The sequence below is a fragment of the Microtus oregoni genome, unplaced genomic scaffold (genome assembly GCF_018167655.1).
Source record: "Microtus oregoni isolate MIOR12 unplaced genomic scaffold, Mior012 000104F_ref0000108, whole genome shotgun sequence".
Classification (NCBI taxonomy): Eukaryota; Metazoa; Chordata; class Mammalia; order Rodentia; family Cricetidae; genus Microtus; species Microtus oregoni.
Window position 1 is genome coordinate 3,403,824 of NW_024544718.1, and position 21,867 is coordinate 3,425,690.

The 21,867-nt window shown below is 48.5% G+C and overlaps 3 protein-coding genes across 3 annotated transcripts; 1 reads left to right on the top strand and 2 right to left on the bottom strand.

The window, feature by feature from the left end:
• The first annotated feature begins 3,664 nt into the window (after positions 1-3,664).
• LOC121443306 (forkhead box protein O4-like) lies at positions 3,665-9,534 on the top strand. The gene is made up of 3 exons (XM_041645012.1): positions 3,665-4,351; positions 7,806-8,862; positions 9,147-9,534. The coding sequence occupies exons 1-3, from the start codon at positions 3,899-3,901 to the stop codon at positions 9,152-9,154; spliced, it is 1,518 nt and encodes a 505-aa protein (XP_041500946.1). The 5' UTR covers positions 3,665-3,898; the 3' UTR covers positions 9,155-9,534.
• A 1,557-nt stretch (positions 9,535-11,091) lies between these two features.
• On the bottom strand, positions 11,092-13,777 carry LOC121443286 (uncharacterized protein CXorf65 homolog). The gene is made up of 6 exons (XM_041644990.1): positions 13,753-13,777; positions 13,547-13,633; positions 13,208-13,342; positions 11,973-12,041; positions 11,340-11,506; positions 11,092-11,184 (listed from the first exon to the last, which is right to left on the bottom strand). Exons 1-6 carry the CDS (start codon positions 13,775-13,777, stop codon positions 11,092-11,094), a joined length of 576 nt encoding a protein of 191 aa, XP_041500924.1.
• Positions 13,778-14,738: 961 nt separating this feature from the next.
• Positions 14,739-18,234, bottom strand: LOC121443322 (cytokine receptor common subunit gamma-like). The gene is made up of 8 exons (XM_041645042.1): positions 18,104-18,234; positions 17,751-17,889; positions 17,351-17,532; positions 17,006-17,145; positions 16,261-16,423; positions 15,693-15,789; positions 15,259-15,328; positions 14,739-14,924 (listed from the first exon to the last, which is right to left on the bottom strand). The coding sequence occupies exons 1-8, from the start codon at positions 18,216-18,218 to the stop codon at positions 14,739-14,741; spliced, it is 1,092 nt and encodes a 363-aa protein (XP_041500976.1). The 5' UTR covers positions 18,219-18,234.
• Between the last annotated feature and the right edge of the window lie 3,633 nt (positions 18,235-21,867).

The following is a 21,867-nucleotide window of genomic DNA, read 5'->3' on the forward strand; positions in this document are numbered from 1 at the left end:
CCAGTCAGTCTTGCTAAATCAGTTAGCTCTGGTTTAAAAAAATAAGGTGAAGAGTGAGTGATCGAGGAGGACACCTGACATCAACCTCTGGCCTCCACCCACATATATGCACAAATATGCATGCGCAAACACACGAATATATGCACATTATTTTTTAAGAATATGGCAAATCCAGCCCCTCCAAATGTTTCTTCCTCTTGCAGTCCCTCCTGGAGTCCTTGATAAGTGCTTCGTGAGTATCAAATTTGACAGTCAAGAGTCTAGCGGACAAAAACAAGATGGTTTCTCATACCCCTAGCAGGCTGATACCACCACATTGAAGGCCCAGAGTGTCAAGACTGCTGAAATATCATGGTTGTGTCAACATTTTTCCTCACAGGAGGAGAATCTTTTTTTTTCTTCTTTTGAGACAGGGTTTCTCTGTGTAACAGCCTTTGTTGCCCTGGAACTCACTCTGTAGACCAGGATGGCCTCGAACTCACAGAAATCCACCTGCCTCTGCCTCCCGAGTGCTGGGATTAAAGGTGTACAACACCACCACCTGGCACAGGAGGTAGAGAATCTTAACCTGACAGAAAATCAACTGGGCAGGTAAGACACCTCAGTGAGTAAAGGCACTTGGCCCCAAGCACCTCACAACCTGAGATTGATCACAGGAACCCACATGGTGAAAGTAGAGACACCATAACACCACACACACACACACACACACACACACACACACACACATTTAAAAAAAAACTTCATCCATGACGAATGCCTCTGATCCCATCACTGGGTGCTGCAGCCTGCACAGCCTGGATGCCGAGACTGGCGGGTGGTGCAGGGATTGAGACACGGAGGCTTTTTTTCAGGTGGAAGAACAGCAACCTTTATTTTGTCCTGAACTAAAGCCTTTTATACCTCTACTGCTTCTGTGGAAACCCACTGGCCAGAATAAACACAAACATTCTTGTCAATTACAGAACACAGGAAGTTCCACTGTTGGTCAGGAGTGAGGGTAGCTGGATCGCAGCAACTGGGGAGGCTGAAGCAGACGGATCTCTGTGAGGTGGAGGCCAGCCTGATACACAGAGAGAGTTCCAGGACAGCAAAGGCTATACACAAAAAAACCCTGGCTCAAAAAGAGCCAAAAGAAAGAAAACTATTTTTTTAGTTAACTGTATAAGTGCTGGGGGAAAGTCCTATTATACTAGGACTTGAAAGGTAGAAGCAGGGTGATCAACAGTTCAAGGCCAGCCTGGGTTTGTTGCTTGGGATTTTGTTTCCAAAAAACAAATGAGTAAGGAGAGGGAGAAAAGTATATACAGCAACAATTCAAACAGTAAACAAGTTATAGTCTCTCTAGCCTTGCTATCTAGCAGAAAAATTGCAATATGACCAGGCAAAGAAAAAAGTATTTATTTAAAAGTTGTTAAATACCTAAGTGTAATATGTAATTCTTGATCTTATTGTTTATTCATTTGGCCAACGTTAACTGTGACCCAGAACTGAGATCACACAGACTTCTGCCCCCAAGGCCTCACAGTTTACCGTAAGAGCAGCAGAGATGCCCTGCAGCTATAGAACAGAAGTTTGCCAGAGGTGCTTTAAAATGCACGTAGGGAACAACAAGCTGTGCAGGAGGAAAACCTGAAACAATGGATGGGATTTTTCCCAAGATGTAGACTGGAGGGAGGGATGATAAGGGCCATCAGTTTCCTTGACTTGATTGCTGAGATCACCAGCATTTTCATCTACAAAATGGATATAACAGCAGTATCCACTTTGCTTGGTTATGTGAGGAGTAAGGGAGCTAACATTTGTGTGGTGGTTTGAATATGGATGCCCCCCACAGGCTCATGGGGACTGCTCTATTTGAAACTATTTGATCAGAAGAATTAGAAGGTGTGGCACTGTTGGAGGAAGTGTGTCACTGAAAATGCCACTTTGAGCCCAAGCTGTGCCTACTGTCATTCTCTTTCTCTAGATCAACAGACAAGGATGCAGCTTTCAGTTACTGTCCCAGAGCCGCATGGGCCACCATGCTCCCTGCCATGATAATAATGGACTCCTCTGAAACTGGAAGCCACCTCCCAATTTTCATAAGAGTTGCCTTGGTCATGGTGTCTCTTTACAGCCATAGAACAGTGGCTAAGACAATTGGTAAAGTAATTAGAACAGTGACTGGCACAAGTTTTATTTCGAATTACCAGGTGCTTCTTAGAAAAAACTGTAGCAGGGGTAATGGCAGTGTTAGGCTAGTAGGGGTGATGAATGAACAGAGCTCCATTTAGGATGATGAAGCCATTTAAACGCAGAGATTGTTGGTGTTGGTTGTTGGGGGTTTGTTTTGTTTCGAGAGCTCAAGTTGTCCTGGAATTCACTATGTAGACTAGGTTGGCCTCTAACTCACAGATATCTGTCCGTCTCTGCCCCCTGAGTGCTGCAATTAAAGGCAACACCACTGTGCCAAAGCCCTTAAACACAATTATAATGCCTCCATTTGGGATTTGGAAGTAGCAAGTTATGGAACTGGAAAGGTGACCAGCAAGTGTGATTTGGAAGGCTGTGCACACCCAGGACAGCTGCTAACCAAGGTTAGTAGTAGCAAGAGGAGTGGGTGCAGGAAGAGATTTCTTAAAGAGTTCAGTTAGGGATCTGTTGAATGAGAAGCTGTTGAAGATAGGGAAAAGGAGACTATCAATATCTCATAGGGGGCCAGCAGAGCCGAGGGAGGAAACTGGCTAGAGATGCGTCTGTGAACTGCACACGGAGGATGGATGGGGGGGGGGGGACCACCACCATCAGTTAACACCATTTCTTACGCTATACAAGTTCCCCACTCACCTCCCCAGCGTGAATGTATCTTATTTTCTAATCAGTTCCCTACTTGTTGATACTCATTCGGCTTTTTATAGGGACAATACTTTTCGTTTTGCTTTCTGAAGACGGGAAAGTCTAGCGCCTCTCCAAACAGTCACTTGGGCGACCCTGAAACTCGAGGAGAGGGTGGTAAAGGAAGGAATGAGGAAAATGATTTTTAAGAAAAGAGAGTCCGGGACGACCTCTAATTATTAAAGTTCCACCTCCCCCATATCCTGCAATGCGCCGCGGTCCTGCTGCCTATTTCGGACTCCTGCTCGCAAGGTAAGACGGGAGATGTAGTCCTCGAGACCGACCTGGGTGGCACGACTGAGGAACTCGGTTTCCCAAGTGGCTCTCGAGGCGCGTGCGCAGATGGCTGCCCCAGCGAGTGGTAAACAGAGACGTCAGGCGGGGGCTGCTGCTTGGAGCAAAACAAAAGGGAAACCCGGGGGGCGGGGGGTGGGGGGGTCCGATAGGGGATTCTGTGCGGGGGGAAAAAGGGAGGCTGGGGCTGCAGGAACCTTGACCCTATCAAGAGTGACCTGGAGGGAAGAGGAGAGGGGAGGGCGAGCCAGGGGAGGGACAAGTGACGCTAGGGAGTGGGGGCGTGGGGGAGGGCAGCGATCCGGGTGGAGGAAATTTGGGAGGAGTGTGGGGGGGGGGGGCAGCAACTTGAAAGGGGGAGGGAACTGCGCTGAGACGTTCGGTGATGGGAGCGCAATGTATGAGGGGGATACAGTGCCTCAGGTTTAAAAGAGCAGGAAGCTGAGTGAGAGGGTGCAGAAAGTGCCTTCGCTAGGCGGAGGTTACAGGTGGTGCCTCAGAGTAGCGCTCTGAGGCTGCAGCCTGTAGTCGGGAAGGAGTTCGGAGAACTGAGTAGAACGGACAGTTTGGGGGTTAGAATCCTGAGACAAGGGAGAAGTTCTTGACTTTCTTAGAACTGGCAGGAATGTGCCTCCTGGCCCTCGATGCTTCCCCACTGAGGGGAGGCATGGTGAGGGACTGTGGCAGGCTCCACTGAACGCTGAGCTGCAGAGGTTCAACTCCACGTATGGATCCTGAGAATAAGAAGTCAGCCACAGAGGCTGCCGCGATCATAGACCTCGATACCGACTTCGAACCCCAGAGCCGTCCGCGGTCCTGCACCTGGCCCCTTCCTAGACCAGAGCTCACTACGGAGCCACCCGAACCGTCCGAGGTGGAGCCCAGTCTGGGACAGAAGGTACACTCGGAGGGACACTCCGAACCGATCCTGTTGCCCTCACGGCTCCCAGAGCCGGCAGGGGGCCCCCAGCCGGGAATCCTGGGGGCTGTAACAGGTCCTCGGAAGGGAGGCTCCCGCCGGAATGCCTGGGGAAATCAGTCATATGCAGAACTCATCAGCCAGGCCATTGAAAGCGCCCCGGAGAAGCGGCTGACACTTGCCCAGATATACGAATGGATGGTCCGCACGGTGCCCTACTTCAAGGACAAGGGTGACAGCAACAGCTCGGCAGGATGGAAAGTAAGTATGACCCTTACCTTCACGCCATCCACCCTTGGACCCCTCTGGGTACTCTCACTCCGGGACCCCAGTTACCGCCTCTCCACTCCGTTGGGAAGCCCAAAGATCCACCTTCAATCTTCAGTTAGACAAACATTTACTTAGTACATAGTATATGCCACACTCTGAGCTTGAAGCGGGAGGATCAGCGATGAATAAGACACTGTCCCTGCTCTGAGGAAAATCGAATTCTCTACTCCCTCCTCAGCACTTTGGCTTGAGCTGCTCCAAACATCTATTCCCACAGAGAAGTCTTTATCCTATGTGCAGCAGGAACTGTGTGGATTCTCCACCCGCACCTAGCCTTCCCTCCTCCCTCACCTCCCACCCAACACCTTTTGGTCCATTCCTGCGGGATTACTCGGATTCCCTGCTCGCCTTCCAATACCTCAGTGAACAGGAACTGTTAGAGGATTGCTCTGCCCAAGAGGGAGTGGGCGGTGAAGGGGGAAAAAAAGGGGTTGGTATCCACGAGGAAAGGTAGCTGATACTGTGCACTAAGGAAAAAGACTGTGAGCTGCTATCTGCCTCAGTTTACCTTCTACTGTCGAAAATTCTTCCTCGTAAGGAACTATCCAAACTCTCGGGGAAAGTCTTTGTTGTTGAGGAATGCTACTCGTGAGAAAGGAGGTCTCTTATAACTCTGATTTTAGAGCCTAGGTTGGAAGTTCTCATGGTCTTTCTTGAAGAAACTGAGAAGATCGCAGATGATAACTGAAATCTGCCAGAGAAATGAGGCTCTAACCACACAATGAGGGAATCGGAGCGTTCAACCCATAGCAGTGCCATGTACCTCTGTAGGTGGTTAGGGTTAGCGTACTAAGTACAGGGGACAGAATGAACGGAGGAGCTCTCCGTAGATGTTAGAGCGAGGGAACAGATCTGCAGTATGCGTAGGGGCCAGACAGAACAGAAGATGGGACAGCTGACTGAGACCCTTGGCACTATTTCTGGGTAGACTGCCATGGCACAATCTCAGGCTCACAAAGAGCTCCCCCTCCTTGGACCCAGCCTGTGCAGCTGTTTTTCTTTTCTCTTAAGTTGACTTTCCAGGGTAGAATGACCAGGAGTTAGTTGCTTGTTATACTGTGGGAGTAATCCCTCCTTGTGATTTATGCTTAACACAGCCTTTATAGTTTATGAAATCTTTTTTTTTTCTTTTGGTTCTGGGAACTGAACCCAAGGCAGCGCGGTTGCCACTAAGCTGAATCTATAACCTGTGAAACAATCCGTGAAATAATTTCAGATTTTTTTTTTATTTTGTTAGTCTCGGTGGCAGCTTAAGAATCTACATCTTGAAATTCAGGCACTGGAAGTTAGGTGCTACTTTCATTGCCAGACCTAGTCAGATGGGGTCTAGAGCTTCCAAAAGCCCCCCCCCCCACCAGCAGGAAGCTTCACACTTCCCTGGTGTTGTGCCAAGGTCACTCCCACCCCACCAGGGGGCGGCACTCACTTGAACAAGAACGCTTAAGTTGGTGGCTTAGTGAGCAGTTTATCCCCCCCCCCGCTCCCCCCCCCATACACACACCTCAAAGAGTTCAAGGCACCTGGGAACTGACCTCTCCTACCTGCTTGTCCCAAGATGTGACAGAGTGGTGATGTGGATGGAAAGGTAGCTTAGTAGTTAATCCTTGCACAGCGTGTGTGAGTCTCTGGGCTTGACCCCAGCACCACCATACATGCACGCGCACACACGCGTGCTCAGTTACTGAGTCGATGTGGATGGACGGGCTCAGGGAGGCAAGAAGTCTTACCCTAAAGGACCCTGGCTCAAGAAGCTGGTCAAGCCACGTTCTTTAAGACAAGGGTTACCATTCAGAGAGAAATGGTTTCTCTCTATATAGAGCCTCCGTTTCTTTTATTTATTTATTTATTGGTCTTTCGAGACAGGGTTTCTCTGTAGCTGTGGAGCCTGTCCTGGAACTAGCTCTTGTAGAACAGGCTGGCCTCAAACTCACAAAGATCCGCCTGCCTCTACCGCTGGGATTCTTCATGGTTCTTATCATGTAGCTTCCTCCTGAACTTATTTCTAAAGTAAAGAGCTCCACGTGGGAGGTCAAAAGACCTTTAAGGTGGAGGGATTATTAGACGACTGGGGGAGGGGGGACTGGGAAGGAGCTAGAGAAGTGATGGGAGGTGGGGCAGACAGCGTATACCAACCAGTAAAAACAAGCAGCACCAGAGGTTCAAGAAGTATCAGTCTCCATCTTGTACCATGGACTACTAGGAGGAAAGGTATATTTTTCTAAATGTCACCAGCGAAGCAGAGTAAATAATAGGTAGGTTCCAATACCCAAGACACCCGAGAACTGACAGAGCCTCAAGGAAAATCTCACTATAGATATTTAGGGGCTACCTACCAGTTAGACAAGTATTGATTATATATTGTGTACTTGATACGCTGTGGCCTTGGCACTCTGAGGGGGCACTGTTGGGAACATTGGGATTGGGGGGCATTGTCCGTGCCTTTGGTATTTACAGTTCACAAGACTAATTACATGAACCCCTAAACCATGTCATATAGATTGGGGAAAACTGGAAAACAGATGAAAAAATACTAGACAAGAAATTTGGGTATGGGGGATAAGCAAACACTTTTTTATTAAAAGGCATAGGATTTAAGCTTGGCCTCCAGTAGAATTTTGAGAGGGAAATGTCTTCCTAGGAAAGAGGGACAGAGAAATTACACCTCATGAAAGTATTGTGTGTGTCCCCATTGGCAGAAAGAAGACTGGGATTTTTTTCCTTCTGGTGTTTTGAGAAAGGGCCTCACTCTATAACTCTGGTTGTCCTGGAACTTGGATCTGTAGACCAGACTGGCCTTGAACTCACAGAGATCCCCTCTCTGCCTCTAGAGTTCTAGAATTAAAGGCCTGGCTTGGGATCTCAGTCTTAGAGAGTTATCTGGCTGACCTAAAGGGGTCTAGAGAAGAAAGGAGTACCAGCTGAACTGAACTTGTAGCCCTTTAAGCTTATTCAGAGAACCAGCCAAGGACAGGTCATACCCAGGCTGGTATGGCCACCATCCTGTACCCTCCACCATCTTGTATCCTCTACCTAAGCCTGCACATCAGGAAAAGAATGATACTATGGAATGCTTTTTCCCAACTGAGTCTATTTTTTTCCAAGGTCGAGTACTCCTCCGAGCCCATCAACCCAACCCTACACCCAGAGATCTGAAAGGAGCTATTCTAGAGTAGATAGCTGCTCTCCCTGGAGATTAGGTTGTTACTTTGTCTCCCTGTGAGAAGTCTGGGGGAGACATTGAGCTTGGGAAATGTGTATTTCTCCCCTGATTTGACTTTTGAGTCTTCTGCTGCTGTGTCCCAGCCTCCCCTTAGATAGGACTACTGGCTACCAACCTCCCCTACACATACCTCATGCCTCTTTTCTACACCTCTGTCCCATCCAGAACTCCATCCGTCACAACCTGTCCTTGCACAGCAAGTTCATCAAGGTTCACAACGAGGCCACTGGCAAGAGCTCCTGGTGGATGCTGAACCCCGAGGGTGGCAAGGGTGGCAAGGCGCCCCGACGCAGGGCTGCCTCCATGGATAGCAGCAGCAAGCTGCTCCGGGGTCGCAGCAAAGGCCCCAAGAAGAAGCCATCGGTCCTGCCAGCTCCACCTGAAGGTGCCACTCCAAGGAGCCCTCTAGGCCACTTTGCCAAGTGGTCAAGCAGCCCTTGTTCTCGAAACCGCGAAGAAGCTGATGTGTGGACCACTTTCTGTCCACGAAGCAGTTCAAATGCTAGCACTGTTAGCACCCGACTGTCCCCAATGGGGCCAGAGTCTGAGGTGCTAGCAGGAGAGGAAATGCCAGCCTCAGCCAGCAGCTACTCGGGGGGTGTTCCTCCCCCCCTCAGTGAAGATCTAGAGCTGCTGGATGGGCTCAATCTTGCGTCTCCCCATTCCCTGCTGTCTAGGAGCAGTCTGCCTGGCTTCTCGTTGCAACATCCTGGGCTTGCTGGCCCCTTACATAGCTATGGTGCCTCTCTCTTTGGCCCAATAGATGGGTCTTTGTCAGCAGGAGAAGGGTGCTTTTCAAGCTCCCAGTCTCTAGAGGCCTTGCTCACCTCTGATACACCACCACCTCCTGCTGATGTTCTCATGACCCAGGTAGATCCTATTCTGTCTCAGGCTCCTACACTTCTGTTACTGGGAGGAATGCCTTCCTCTAGCAAGCTGGCTACTGGAGTTAGCCTATGTCCTAAGCCGCTAGAGGGTCCAGGTCCCAGTAATGTGGTTCCCAACCTTTCTGTGATGGCACCACCTCCAGTCATGGCAGAGGCTCCCATCCATAAGGCCCTGGGGACCCCTGTGCTCTCATCTCCTACTGAAGCTACCAGCCATGACAGAATGCCTCAGGATCTAGATCTTGATATGTATTTGGAGAACCTGGAGTGCGACATGGATAACATCATTAGTGACCTCATGGATGGCGAGGGACTGGACTTCAACTTTGAGCCAGGTATAGCAGCCCCTGATCACTACTGCATCTCTGTTCTTGAATGCTCAGCTAATTCTATGATCTGAGCCAGAAGGAGCATTAGAGCTGATAACAGGTGTTCCTGGAGAGTTGGAGGGAGGATGGCATATTAGCTAGCATCACTTCTAAGTGGGACTTCCTGGCTCCTCATCACAGAAGGGGGAGGTGTGCGGAGGGAGAGAAGGAAGTATCTGGTTGGTATAAGTCTGGATGGTGCCCCCAAATGAATCTTTTATCTTGTCCTCCGTTTCTTTATTTTCCAACAGATCCCTGAGTCACAACCAGAAGCTTTGTCCCCTGCTTCAGAGGTGGAGCCCGGCCTGTCCTTACCTACCCACTTTTTCCCCTTGAGCCCTCACCTAGAATTTGGAACCCTGCTTTCTAGCTAGGGTTAGGAGGTCACACACATGAGTGCTGAGGGAATCATAAGGCTAAAGCTATGGCATGTAGGGATTGTGGAGGAGGGCGATGGGAGGAGAAAGGGGAGAGGGCTTATTCTCACTGTGCCAATTAGGGGGCAATTATGGCCCTTTCTCAGGAGCCATCATTGATTTCCCCATTCCCACCTCCTAGGCCTTGTAGCAGGGGCTAGCAATGCTGTTAGAACTGTGAAGTCACCAGTGGCCTTATTACCCCTGCCTTTGGGAGCAGGATTTTTTTTTCTTTTTTTTTTTTCTTTTTTCTTTTTTTTTTTTTTTTTGTAGAGAGTCTTACTAGAGCCGAGCCAGGCCAGGTTGGGCCTGGATTTTTATGCAGTGGGGTGGGGGGTGGGGGGTTAGGGGACCTAGAAAGGCCAAGTTTTGAGCACTGGAGTGGCTCACCAGGCCAAATCACTTTTGGAAGGATACAGATAACAGACAGGCTTTTTATAAACTTTTAAAGAAATATAAACACAAATATAGAGATTTTTAACAGTGGTGAGGTGCTAGTAATGGGGAGAATGCTTTTTTTTTCTTTCTGAAGGCTTTGGCATAGTGACATGATACAAACACTACAAATTCTAGGAGGGAGACACAGGAAGCTGGGGAGAGGTGGGTAGCAAAGGCGACTGGAGGGAAACCCTCCCTTTTGGACCAGGTCTAGAAAAAGTTGCATGCATATTTAGGTTAGAGTTTAAGGAAAGAAACCTAAGGCAAGCCCCTGCATCCTCTCCACTTGTGCCTAGAAGGTCCTGTTGTGGAGTGGGCACTCTGTCTGACTACCAGAGAGCATCCGAGGCCAGAAATTGGCTTAGGGCCTGGGAGGGGCGTGAAAGAAGGAAGGATTTAGGGTAGTAAAGTTAGGTACAGAGACCTCCCTGTTCAAGGCTTGGGACAGCTGTCCCTGCCCTTCTTCCCAGTCATGGACTGCCAGGGTTCTGTGGAAGACTGTGTGGTGGCAGGCTGGGCTGTGGAGAGGAACAGGGAAGGGGGAGCTTGGGGAGTTTGGCTGAGGGTCTGGGAAATGAGCAGGGATGGGGGGAATGTGGATCAGGTTTACTAGCACCTGCCAGAGAGGCCATCTGGGGCTCCTCCACCCCAGCCCCCAAGCAGCCCCTCCCCCTAGTGTCCTTTGCATTGTCCCCTCCCCCACCCCTGCTGTGGGTTCCCATCATTTCCTGTGTCAGCGCCTGGCCTACCCAGATTGTATCATGTGCTAGGTTGGAGTGGGGAAGTGTGTCAAATCAATAAATGAGTTCAATAAATGTCTATAATCAGATCTGGTTTCTGGTTTCTGCAGCCTTGCTGCCCCACTCCAATATAGGGGAGGGAGGGAGGCGGAAAAGCAAAGGGCAGTTAGTTGAAGGGCGGGTGGGGAGGGACTGCCCACAGGCTGGGAGGTGGGGGAATTTCAGCCTGGGAGGTAATGGAGTGTGGTGGGGGAGGGACACCTAACCCCAGCCGGAGTGGGCGGCTGCGAGATAGGCTTCCCCAGAGGGGAGGTAGTCTGGTTTGAGAAGACCCCACCCCCTTCTCTGGCCCTCAAAGGCTCATTGTACTAAAAGTCTAGTAACCAGACTTCACAGTCATTCCTCACCCCCCACCCCACAAGTGTTCACTCCAGCCCTCTGTTGTCGCTCAGGTCCACCCTCAGCGTCCCTGGTGCCTACTGAAGCCTTTGTGCAGATATGGGGAGAAGGAGTCTTTCTAGAAAAAGAAAGCCTCACATAAAATTCCACTAATTTCATGCTCTCCCCTGGTAGTTGCTGCTCTCAGTTGGTCATTTATTGAGTTAACGATGTCTCTTGAGAAAGTCTGCTCTAGTCTTATAGAATGGTCTGCGGGTGGGAGCTGGCCCATCTTCATCTGATCGTCCAGCTTTAGACTAGAAAAGAGAAATAAAGCTATTAATATCGAGGCTCTGCAGGAAAGGTTTCTACTGTCTAGGGCCGAAGGAAGGAGAAGAGAGGTTGGAGTCAGGTGATGAACATAGACATGAGATTTAGACAGGAAATTCTGAGGGGTCAGCAGGGCACAAACCTTCTGTTGACTGCTTTGACTAGCGCTCTGCTGGGTTCCACCACCCTTGGGGGATCTTGCTGGAAGATTTACAGAGGATTCCATGGCTGCCAATCTCTTAGCCTCTAGAGTTCTAAGCATCTTTATTCGGCTTCTCTCCAGGAAGTCACATTGTGTGCGCAGGGACTCTAGAAAACAAGAAAAAGCAGCATCACCTCTGAGGAAGAGATATGGAACCCACCATGACCCTCCATCATTCCGTTGATTAGTCAGGGTAACTTGACCTACAGAGGAAGTGAGGAGAGGGTGGTGTTTGGCTGGCTCCCACAGGTGGTTGGGAAATGGAAAAGACGACAAGGACATGGGGGAAGGAGTGACATGTATAGTTAGTTTAAACTAGACAACCCCCTAAAGAGTTGACCTAGACCCTTGTCCCCCTTTTCCTAAGCTCCTATGATCCCACCTACCCCAGTGTGCTAGCCCCACCCCCACATTCATACTCTCCCTTCCCTGATAGACTTCTCCACATCCAGCCTTGGCTGCCTTTACCTCAAAATCCTCTGGAGTATCAGGGTTACCAGTGTTGGTACTATGCCCAGCACACAGCTACATACACAGCTTCCTATGCCCTTCCTCCCCCATCACATGACTTACCAACTAGTTCAGGTTCTGGATTCTTCAAGAGGGGCACAACAGCTTTGTAGGAATTCTCGATCCTGGTGCCTGTAAACATAGCATTGTGCTATTTCCAGCCCCTGAGACATACCAAGTTTCTATCCTTTTTTTGGTTTTTTGAGACAGGGCTTTTCTGTAGCTTTGGAGCCTGTCCTGGAACTTGTTCTGTAGAACAGACTGGCCTCGAACTCACAGAGATTCGCCTGTCTATGCCTCCCTAGTGCTGGGATTAAAGGCATGCACCACCACTGCTCAGCAAGTCTGACTTTTTGAAGCCCATTATTTCAGGATTCTTCACTAAATATTTACTTGAGCTCGTGCACATTTCCCTCCCCTTTGGCATAAACCTACAAAAATCGTAGGATGAAGTAGGGCGACATGATATATACATGAACCTAACCTACTGCCATCAAAGCAATGTCCCTTCTTTGAGCTGATTAGACATGGTCAATTTGGATCTGATTAAGGATACCCTATTTTATTTACTAATTTGTTGTCGGGGGGGGATAGGATTTCATATAGCCCAAGTCCACTTTGAACACCCAATGTTCCTGGCTCCAACCTGTGGGTGTTTTCTGAGGCAGTGTCTTGCTATATGGCCCAAGCTGGCCTCCAACTCTCAATCCTCCTTACCTCAGTTTCTAAAGAATGTATTTATGTTGTGTGGTGGTTAGCAGGGGCAGGCAGGGAACTAGAGAACTATGCGAGTTCCAGGACAGCCAGAGCTGTTACAGAGAGAAACTGTGTCTCAGAAAAAGAAAAAAAAGAATGTATTTATTTTGAGGCAGGGTCTTATGAAACCCAGGCTGTCCTCACAGTTACTGTATGGTTAAAGATGACCTCAAACTTCTGATTCTCCTGTCCCCACCTCCCAAGTGCTAGAATTATAGGCATGCTCCACCACATAGAGTGTGTGCTGGGGATGGGACCCAGAACTTCATGCATGCTAGGTGAGCACTCTGCCAACTCAACTGAGCTACATTCCAGCCAGCCCTGCTTTATGTTTGTTGCTGTTGGCGTGTGTGTGTGTGTGTGTGTGTGTGTGTGTGTGTGTGGTGGTGTCTGGAATGAGATTGTGCTATGAAGCCCAGGCTGCCCTGAATTGAATTTACAATCCTTCTGCCTTAGTTCCCCGAGTGCTGGGATTACTAGAGAAAGGGGCCTTATTTTAATCCCTTTTGTGGGTCTCTATGGCGAATACCCCAAGCCTCTACCTGCAGCTCCACGCTCTACTTTACAAACGTAGTAGGTATTTCGTGCTGAAAGGAATTTGCTGGCGTAGTCCCCAGGTGTCTTTGTTAAGAAAAGTAACTTCATGGTCCCAGTTTCATCACACAAATCGATGGTGTCTAAAGGAAGGCCACGGGGTAATTGAGACAAGTAAGAAGAGAGAACGCGAGTGAAAAGGGCTAGTGACCCAGTACAGAATGGGCTGGAGTTGAGGAAGGCTCAGGGATATGAGGATAGTTCTTGTTGCTGGGAGGAAAGTTTAGATGCCAGAGTCAGCTTATGGCTTCTGACCTTCAGCCGCTGCTCCTCCCCAAAGTACTTACCTGTTTTACGCAACCCCATTTTCTTTCTAATGTAATGTAGCAACAGGAGAACAGAGCAGTTGCTGTTGACCAGAAACTCTTGGTTATCTAGAAGAGATGGGACAGAGGTATGCGGGCCCTTCTCTGGGTCCATCCCCTCTGTGATCTCTGCCGTCCTCAGCCCTCCCCAGGTCCATGCCCAGACTTGCTTTGTGCTTGTCCCTCACCTCCATGTTTGATGAAGATAAACATGCTATCAAGATCATCTCACTCTTCAAAGATCTCCTGGTGAGTCATGCAGAGGGCAGGTGTTCTAGTGGCCCCAGGCACCTGAGAGTGCCCATAGGGTTGGATGACCAAAGGGGCAGGTGTTTCTTACAAGGTGAAGAAGGCCCAGACCGGGCAGACAAGAGAGTGCTTTTGGCAGCTAGGGATGATCAGCATCTGGAGGGGTGGGGTCTGAGGCTGCAGCTGGAGGATTGTGAGGTCAGAAGGGGCACACAGACTAGGTGAAATGTGACCAAGAGGCGAAGACACTGGCTGGAATCTGTAAAAGAACTCTGAGGAGCTGGAACAACACGGCAAATGCAACTCTAAACTGGCCCCCAGAATAAGCCCAGAAATTTAGCAGAGAGAAGTAAGTTAGAAGAACAGTCCTCCCTTTCGTTACTTTGTAGCGCTCTTGCTCTGTACTACCATTGTCCATCCCTCCCAACTCCATGCTTCCCCTGCTTCCGGACCCCACAACAGACATTTCCGATGATCATTGGTAGAAACTTTATTTCTTGTTGGTTCCTGAACAATTGAATGGTAGGTGGGAAAGGGGAGAAAGGATCCTGTAACAGAGAAGGGCCATGCTGGGCATGGTCGTACATGCAGATAACCGGCACACTCTGGAGGCTGAGGTGGGAGGGTTGCCTGAGTTATAGGCCAACCTAGCCTACATAGTGAGTCCCCAGCCACCCAGGGTTATAGGGTAAGACTGTCCCCAAAAACAGGGGAAGGTGCCAGAAGGGGGTGGGGGTGGGGCTTGCGCAGGGAAAGGGGGCTAGGGGCATTTCTCAAGTAGGGCATATTGAGTGGACGAGCAGCTATATGGGGGCATGAAATTGAAATTTAGCCACAGGGAGGAAGCAATGGGCATTGGATTCAGACTGGCAAGATGAGCAGGGGGAAGTTAGCATCACTTAGGGTTCCATCAAGGGTTTGAGTCTTAGGCTTCAGGCTTCAGAGAATAACATGGAGGAGGCCAGTAGGGGCTATGCAGACTGCAAGGAGACCCTCCAGGCCCCTCTCCTAGGGCCCCTCCTTTGGGAGGAATCTCACTGACGAGGCAGAACCGTTCACTGTAATCTGGCTGCAGACTCTCAGTCAGCCCTTTAGACACACCACTCCAGGCCTAAAGACAGATATCCCCAGGTCAGAGGTCAATTAAAGACAGGAAGCAAAAGACCCATGCTTGGGGCCAAAGGAGCCCTCACAACTCTGCAACCATTGTGATTACAGAAAGGATACCCAAGTTCCAGGGCCCCTAATACCACAGTTGCCACCTGCATCACAAATCTCTTTTGCTCTGTCTCTTTGCCTAGCCCACCCTCCACTTGGTCAGCCACATCCTGATGATGCAGGCCCCCTCCTGCTTCCACTCTGCCCCCCTCACAGTCTGTCTCGCTAGCTGCTAGCTGGCAGTTGGCAGCTGATAGCCTGCAGTATGCGTATGGCAGTGTTCTCACCGAAAAGTTCCCGTTGTATTCAGTAACCAGATCCTCTAGATTCTTGATGGTGGGAATTCGAGGCATTGCCCTGAGCAGAAAGAGGGGGGAGCAGAAGCATTAAATTAAAGCTCCTTAGCCGGGCGGTGGTGGCGCACGCCTTTAATCCCAGCACTCGGGAGGCAGAGGCAGGCGGATCTCTGGGAGTTCGAGGCCAGCCTGGTCTACAAGAGCTAGTTCCGGGACGGGCACCAAAGCTACAGAGAAACCCTCTCTCGAAAAAAAAATAAATAAATAAATTAAAGCTCCTTTATGACCCTGCATTCAACTGGTCAGCGTGGAACCTATAGCTTCCTCTCCAAGCCCTCATCATAGCTCTTGATGCTCTACCTCTGCCAATCCTGAAATAACCCCTCCACCCCCCACCTCATTTTCAGGGCTTCCTGAACTCTCACCGTTCCAGCCAACAATACACAAAGATCAGGGTAATAATCAATCCCATGGAGCCAACAGAGATGAGCACAGCTTCCAGGGCAAACACGGAAGGATTCTCTGTAGAAGAAAAGGAAAGGAAAACGAGCCTTGCGTTTGTGGCACTCATAAGACATGGATGCCAGACACCCTGCCAAACACACTCCTTATGCTTACTTTCTCCACAGCTCCTGAAAGGGAGGAACATTGTTTATCTACATTTTACAGACGGATAAACCAAATCAAAGAGGTCAGCCCTGATCCAAGGGCATCTCCACTATGCAGATTCTATGGAATGCTGTCCAGACCTCCTACACATTCCATATTCCCTTTGAGCACTCTTTGGCCTCCTTGGGGAGCCACTCACCTACTCTGGCTGCACCCCTTCTCATCCCTACATAGAAAACGCTGCTTCATAATGATTGAGTTTGAACAGTGGGTGGAGGTAGAGGCTTAGGAATAGCGAGATAAAGCAAACAATAGTGGTAGTGTGTTACAAAGGTTGGGATACTGGGTTTATGATTTAAGGGTCATGTATTTGGGTCACTTTACCCTTTGCCGTTTGGCTTCCCCAGTGAATAGGTTGGCTCCATTTACTCCAGTGTTGAGCACTTCCACAGAGTGGGTTAAAGCGGCTCCGAACCCGGAATGTGTACAGTTTCTGCCCATCCACACTAGGCAGGGAGAATCTAGGGTTCTGATCCACTATTTGTTCCTGGAGAGAAGAAGGATGGGGGAAAGATGGTTGTCTATAAAGGAAGAGAGAATGGAAACATTCTTGCCTATACCTTAATGTCATCTTCTGATTCTTCCAATTTATCTTCGGGATCTTCTGACTTCTGGTTCTTTCCAGTTCCAGGAAAACAAAACAAGAAACTGGTTCTGGTTCCTCCCAGGTTTACTTCGCTTCTTTCCTGACTACTCACAACGCGCTGGTCCCTTTTCTAACTTGGCTCAGAAGTGGATCTCCCCTCCAGATCCACTCACTGTCTCCCTCATGTCTGCATCAGGAAGAGGAAAGCTCACTGGCGGTGATAGAAGAAGAAATGAAGCCAGGCGGTGGTGGTGTACACCTTTGACCCCAGCACCCAGGAGGTAGAGGCAGGTGAATCTCAGTGAGTTCGAGGCCAGGCTGGTCTCGGAAAACCAAAGGCAAAAAGAGAAAGAAAGTATGGCTAGAGGAGCTGGGAGGCAGAGAACTGAAGCTTAGCATTAGGTCCTTCTATCTGGCTAGTTGAGTCCTTTCTCCTCTCTTGCTTGGCCTTAGCTACCGCATCCACACCCGCAAGTCTCTCACCGTCCAGCTTCGATCTCTGTCACTCCGGTACTGCACCAAGTGTTGCAAACAGTGTTCCGTGTATGTGCTTTTCCAGCTCAGCTCTAGCTGGGATTCACTCAGGTTGTAAAGTGTTAGATTCTCTGGAGCCCATGGGATCACTGGAGATATGTGTGCGTGTGGTCATTGCCCTGGCCTAGACAAGTCAGGATCTTGGAGGTAATTCTCCTTATCCCTCCCCCTCCCCCATCCCAAACCCCTATCTTCTCCCTTCTGCCCATGGCCAACAACAAGGAAGGAAAAAAAATCCTTAAAGTTCAGTGCCCTCAAACTCCCTGGCCTCTTGGTTACTTCTTTCCTGATTACCAAGATTCTGCAGGTTTAGCTTCTGTTCAGCCTGCCTCTGGGGTCTCCGGGGGTCCTGGAGCTGGACCACAAATGTCTGGTAGAGCTGGATCTCCTCTTTTTGTATCTGACAGCCGGAAGTAATCTCTTCTGAGAACAGATAGTGGCGACACTCCCGGAATTTATTATCAAATCTCTGGTACCTAGAGAACGGTTATAAGAAAGAAGGATGACGGGGCAAACGTGGGCGCTGCATACATCCATAGCCTAGCCTCATCTCATAGGAACTGACAACTTAGCCCATGAGAAACCAGTATGGTGCCTGAGAAGCTGGCTACCCTCTTTTTGGATTCCCATGCAGTCTCTCTCAGCTAGTCCACCTTCTTTTCTTTCCTGTGCTACCCACCCTCCCTTCTCATACCTATAGTGCAGAGTCAGGTTGGTTGGCTGGGGCTCAGAACTGCTATTCCAAGTACAATTCATATACTCGACATTGAACACGAAGCATTGAACCTCTGGGAGGGGCCGAGGAGGAACACTGATGTGTCCATGGAAGAAACCTAATTTGGGAACAAAATGAAGTAGTGGAGTAGAAGAAAAGAAATCCTGATCAGGAGAAGCAGAGTGAGGCAGAGAGCTCTTTCCTAGGCCCTCCCCGCTCTACTCTTTAGAGTCATTATAATGGCCACTATCAGGCTCCAGATTTCTTCCATACAGTCCTTTCCCCATAGCCTTTCTCCTCTCAACAACCCCCTCTGGTCCTAGATTTCCTACCAGTTTTGGTGTCTTCATTTCCACTGGGCATGAGAACCTTGGAGCTCCACCCTTCCCCTAGCAGGAGCAGCTGAAGCAGTAAGAAGGATCTAGGTGGCAATAATGGTTTCAACATGGCGCTTGCTCCTCTTTCTCTCGGTGTAGTGGTGTAGTCTGTGTGGTTTGAACTGGTTTCTGAAAACCCCGCCCCACCCATACATTTCCTTTTGTCGTAGCATCCGGTGGAAAGAACCTTAGAAACCACGTCTGTGGGGGGTGGGGTGGTAAATGAGTTCAGTGACATAGGCTAAGTCCTCTGGGAAATTGGGTTCTGCTGCAAGGTGATGTTAGGTCAAGATTAATACTTGATCAACAACAGTGTTGCAGAGTTAAGAATCTTCAGGCCACCTAGGTCAAAGAAGGGGCTGCTGAATCCCCACCCCCCCACTACACTCCATCATTCCCAATCACCTTCTCCACTAAGTTATCTTTTAGAGTAGAGGGCCTGAACACCCCTCATTCTGTGTTATGATCCTTCCTTGACTAAGTCACCCTTAAACCTCTATCAAAGTTCTACAGTCTTGGGAGGGTGGAAAATGCTGGCTTGATTCATGTGGGCACATATATAGCTGTTTTTCCTCTGACCTAACCTGAACTAGAATAGCCACCCCTGGCTGTTGCCTGAGCTTGGTCCCTCTTAACACTGCTAGAGCTGGCTTCTCAAATGAAGGAACAACAGTACTAGCTTCAGGCTCCTCCATTCCCTGCACATCTGCTTCTCTTCCTGTCTTTCTTGTCCTGGTTAAAGGTATCATCACCTGCCAAATTTGAAACCTCAGGATCCTCTTCATATCCCCCTTCTCTCCCATGCTGAGAATCCAATCAGCCCTGGTTTTGTGGTATTTTTCCCAGCAGTTTCCTCTTTTCTGGTACCACAGCCACTGCACTAAATCAACCTCTCATTACCTCTAAGTCATGATTATCCCTGTCCCCTTTCTAAAGGGCCTGCTCTCTATCTAGTCCTTTCTTCATTCCGTGGCTAGATTTACCTTCCCTCAAAGCACAGGGTTGATTAGAGAAGCCATTTACTGAAATTGTTTATCCAGCCAACATTTATTGAGTCTTTATTATGTGCTAGGTACAGTGTTTATGTTCTGAGAACATAGGACAAATAAGATGTCATCATTTTAGAAGCTCATAGATAAGTGGGAGAACATATAAATAATACAATCTACTGTAATGAGTTCTCCAGAATAGATGTGGAGATTCTCTGAAACACAGTTGTACAAAGGTCGGAACCAGCCAGATGCTCTTTTCCTAAGCCTGATTTGCTACTCCATTTTCTCTCTGGTAAAATTACATTCATTTTTTTTTCAGATTCTGCTTTAAAAGCATCTCTTCAGTAAAGTGCCCTTGAACTACCCTCTTTCCATCTTGGTCAATTTAGTTACTTCTCTTTTTCTGGGAAAGGTGGGGTGGTGATGGTGAGACAGGGTCTCATGGACGCAGCTGGCCCCAAACTTGGTATGCAGTGAGGCCAGCTTTGAACTCCTGATCCCTCTGTCTCCCTCTCCTAAAGTGCCCGGAATTACAAGGAAGTGCCAGCATGCTTGGCTTGTGATCCTCACCTTAACCATACCTTCTAAAAACCCCTTTGGTCAAAGAAAATCACCAATTTGGAGTGCACATGTCTTTTGGGAGGCTACCATTTGGCCTATGACAGAGGGGGTTATTCACCTCAGTCTTCAGACACTATCCATAGCCTTTAGGATTAAGATTCCATTAATCTATACTAGCCACACTGCATACATGTTTGCATACTCTTTGATTTCGCTACTGCCTAACATAGAGAAGGATCCCCTCTTAGAATGGCCAAAATCTACCATCAAATCTGAGTTACCAGGGGAATCAACAGGAAGCAATAAGAACTCTTATTCAGTGCTGGTGGGAATGGAAGACTCCAGGTTAATTCCCGCTTCTTGATTTTGTTTTGTCTTTTTGAGACAGGTTTCTCTGTGTAGCCCTGGCTGTCCTGGAACTCGCTTTGTAGACTAGGGTTGCCTCTATCTCAGAGATCCACCTGTCTCTGCCTCTCAACTAAAGGCATGCATTACCATGCCTGGCGGCATTTTTCTACCCTCCCCTTAAAGCTCTCTGTACTTATATAAAAAAAAAAGCTCGCTGTACTTTGGGTGATAATGATGTACCAATGTAGAATATGAATTCAACAGTTTAACAAAATGTACCACTCTAGGGTGAGATGAGGAGGCCGAGGGAGTGAACTGGAGCAGTTTCAGCTTCACAGCAATATTAAGCAAACGGAACTAACTCTACCTTGCCAGGAACCTGAAATTGCTCCAATTTTTTCAAACAAAGTCTCAAATTCACTGTGTAGCTAAAGGTGATCTAGAATCCTGGTCTTTCACCTCCAGTCGAAAGTGTTGGGATTACAGGCATGTACCACTATCCTTAGCTGCCATTTCTGTCTTTGAAGGCCTTCAGAGGTGACTCAAAAGTCACACCAGTAGATTTTCCTCTACGCAATAAGATTATAGTTTTTTAAGGCGGCCTTTGTAATTCTCCTCCAATGGCCCCACTGCTAAGGGTTTAGATTTGTGGACCGTTATCAGTATTTCACTTGCTATTTATTCATTCATTCGTTCATTCGTTAATTCATCTATCTATCTATCTATCTATCTATCTATCTATCTATCTATCTTGCTGTTTGTTTGTTTGAGACAGAGTCTCTCTATGTAGCCTTGGCAGTCCCCAAACTCTCTATTGGCCTCAAACTCAGAGATCAGTCTGTCTCTCTCTCCAGAGTGCTAGAATTACTGTCATTATATCACCATGACCAAATACTTATTTTGTGTGCATGTGTGCATATTTGTGAGAACAAGTAAGTTCCTTCCAGCATATGGGTCCTGGGGATTGAACTCAGGCTATCGGGCTTGGTGGCAAGCACCTTTAGTTGATGAGCCGTTTTGCTGGCCCTGATTTTGGTACTTCAATTATGGCACTTTAACATTTTTTTTCTCTAAAAAAATTACCATAATAGACAGACTATCACCTATGTAATACTGGGCACGCAATTTTTTTTAAAAGATTTATTTATTTATTATGTATACAACATTGTGCCTGCATATATGCCCACACGCCAGAAGAGGGCGTCAGATCTCATTACAGATGGTTGTGAGCCACCATATGGTTGCTGGAAATTGAACTCAGGTCCTGTGGAAGAGCAGGGAGTGCTCTCAACCGTTGAGCCATCTCTCCAGCCCCCTGGGCACGCAAAATTTCACTCTTTGAAAACCAGCTTCCTTGAGCCAGGTATGTTGGTACACCTTTAATCCCAGCGCAGGAGAGGCAAAGGCAGGAGGATCTCTGGGACTCTATATAGTCTAGATACAGCAAGCTTTAGGACAGCCAGTACAACATAGTGAGACACCACCCCCCACCCTCCCACCCCTGTCTCAAATAAAGAAAACGAGCTTCAGCCGGGTGGTGGTGACGCACGCCTTTAATCCCAACACTCAAGAGGCAGAGGCAGATCTCTGTGAGTTCGAGGCCAGCCTGGTCTACTAGAGCTAGTTCCAGGACAGGAACCAAAGTCACAGAGAAACCTGCCTCGAAAAACAAAACAAAAAACAAAAAAAGAAAAGAAAGAAAGAAAAAGAAAACCAGCTTCCTCATCCAGAAAATGGAGACACAAACAGTTCTTAAATCACAGAGAGTGTGGATTAAAGGAGATAATGTCTAAAGCATGTGACATAGTAGGTGTCTCT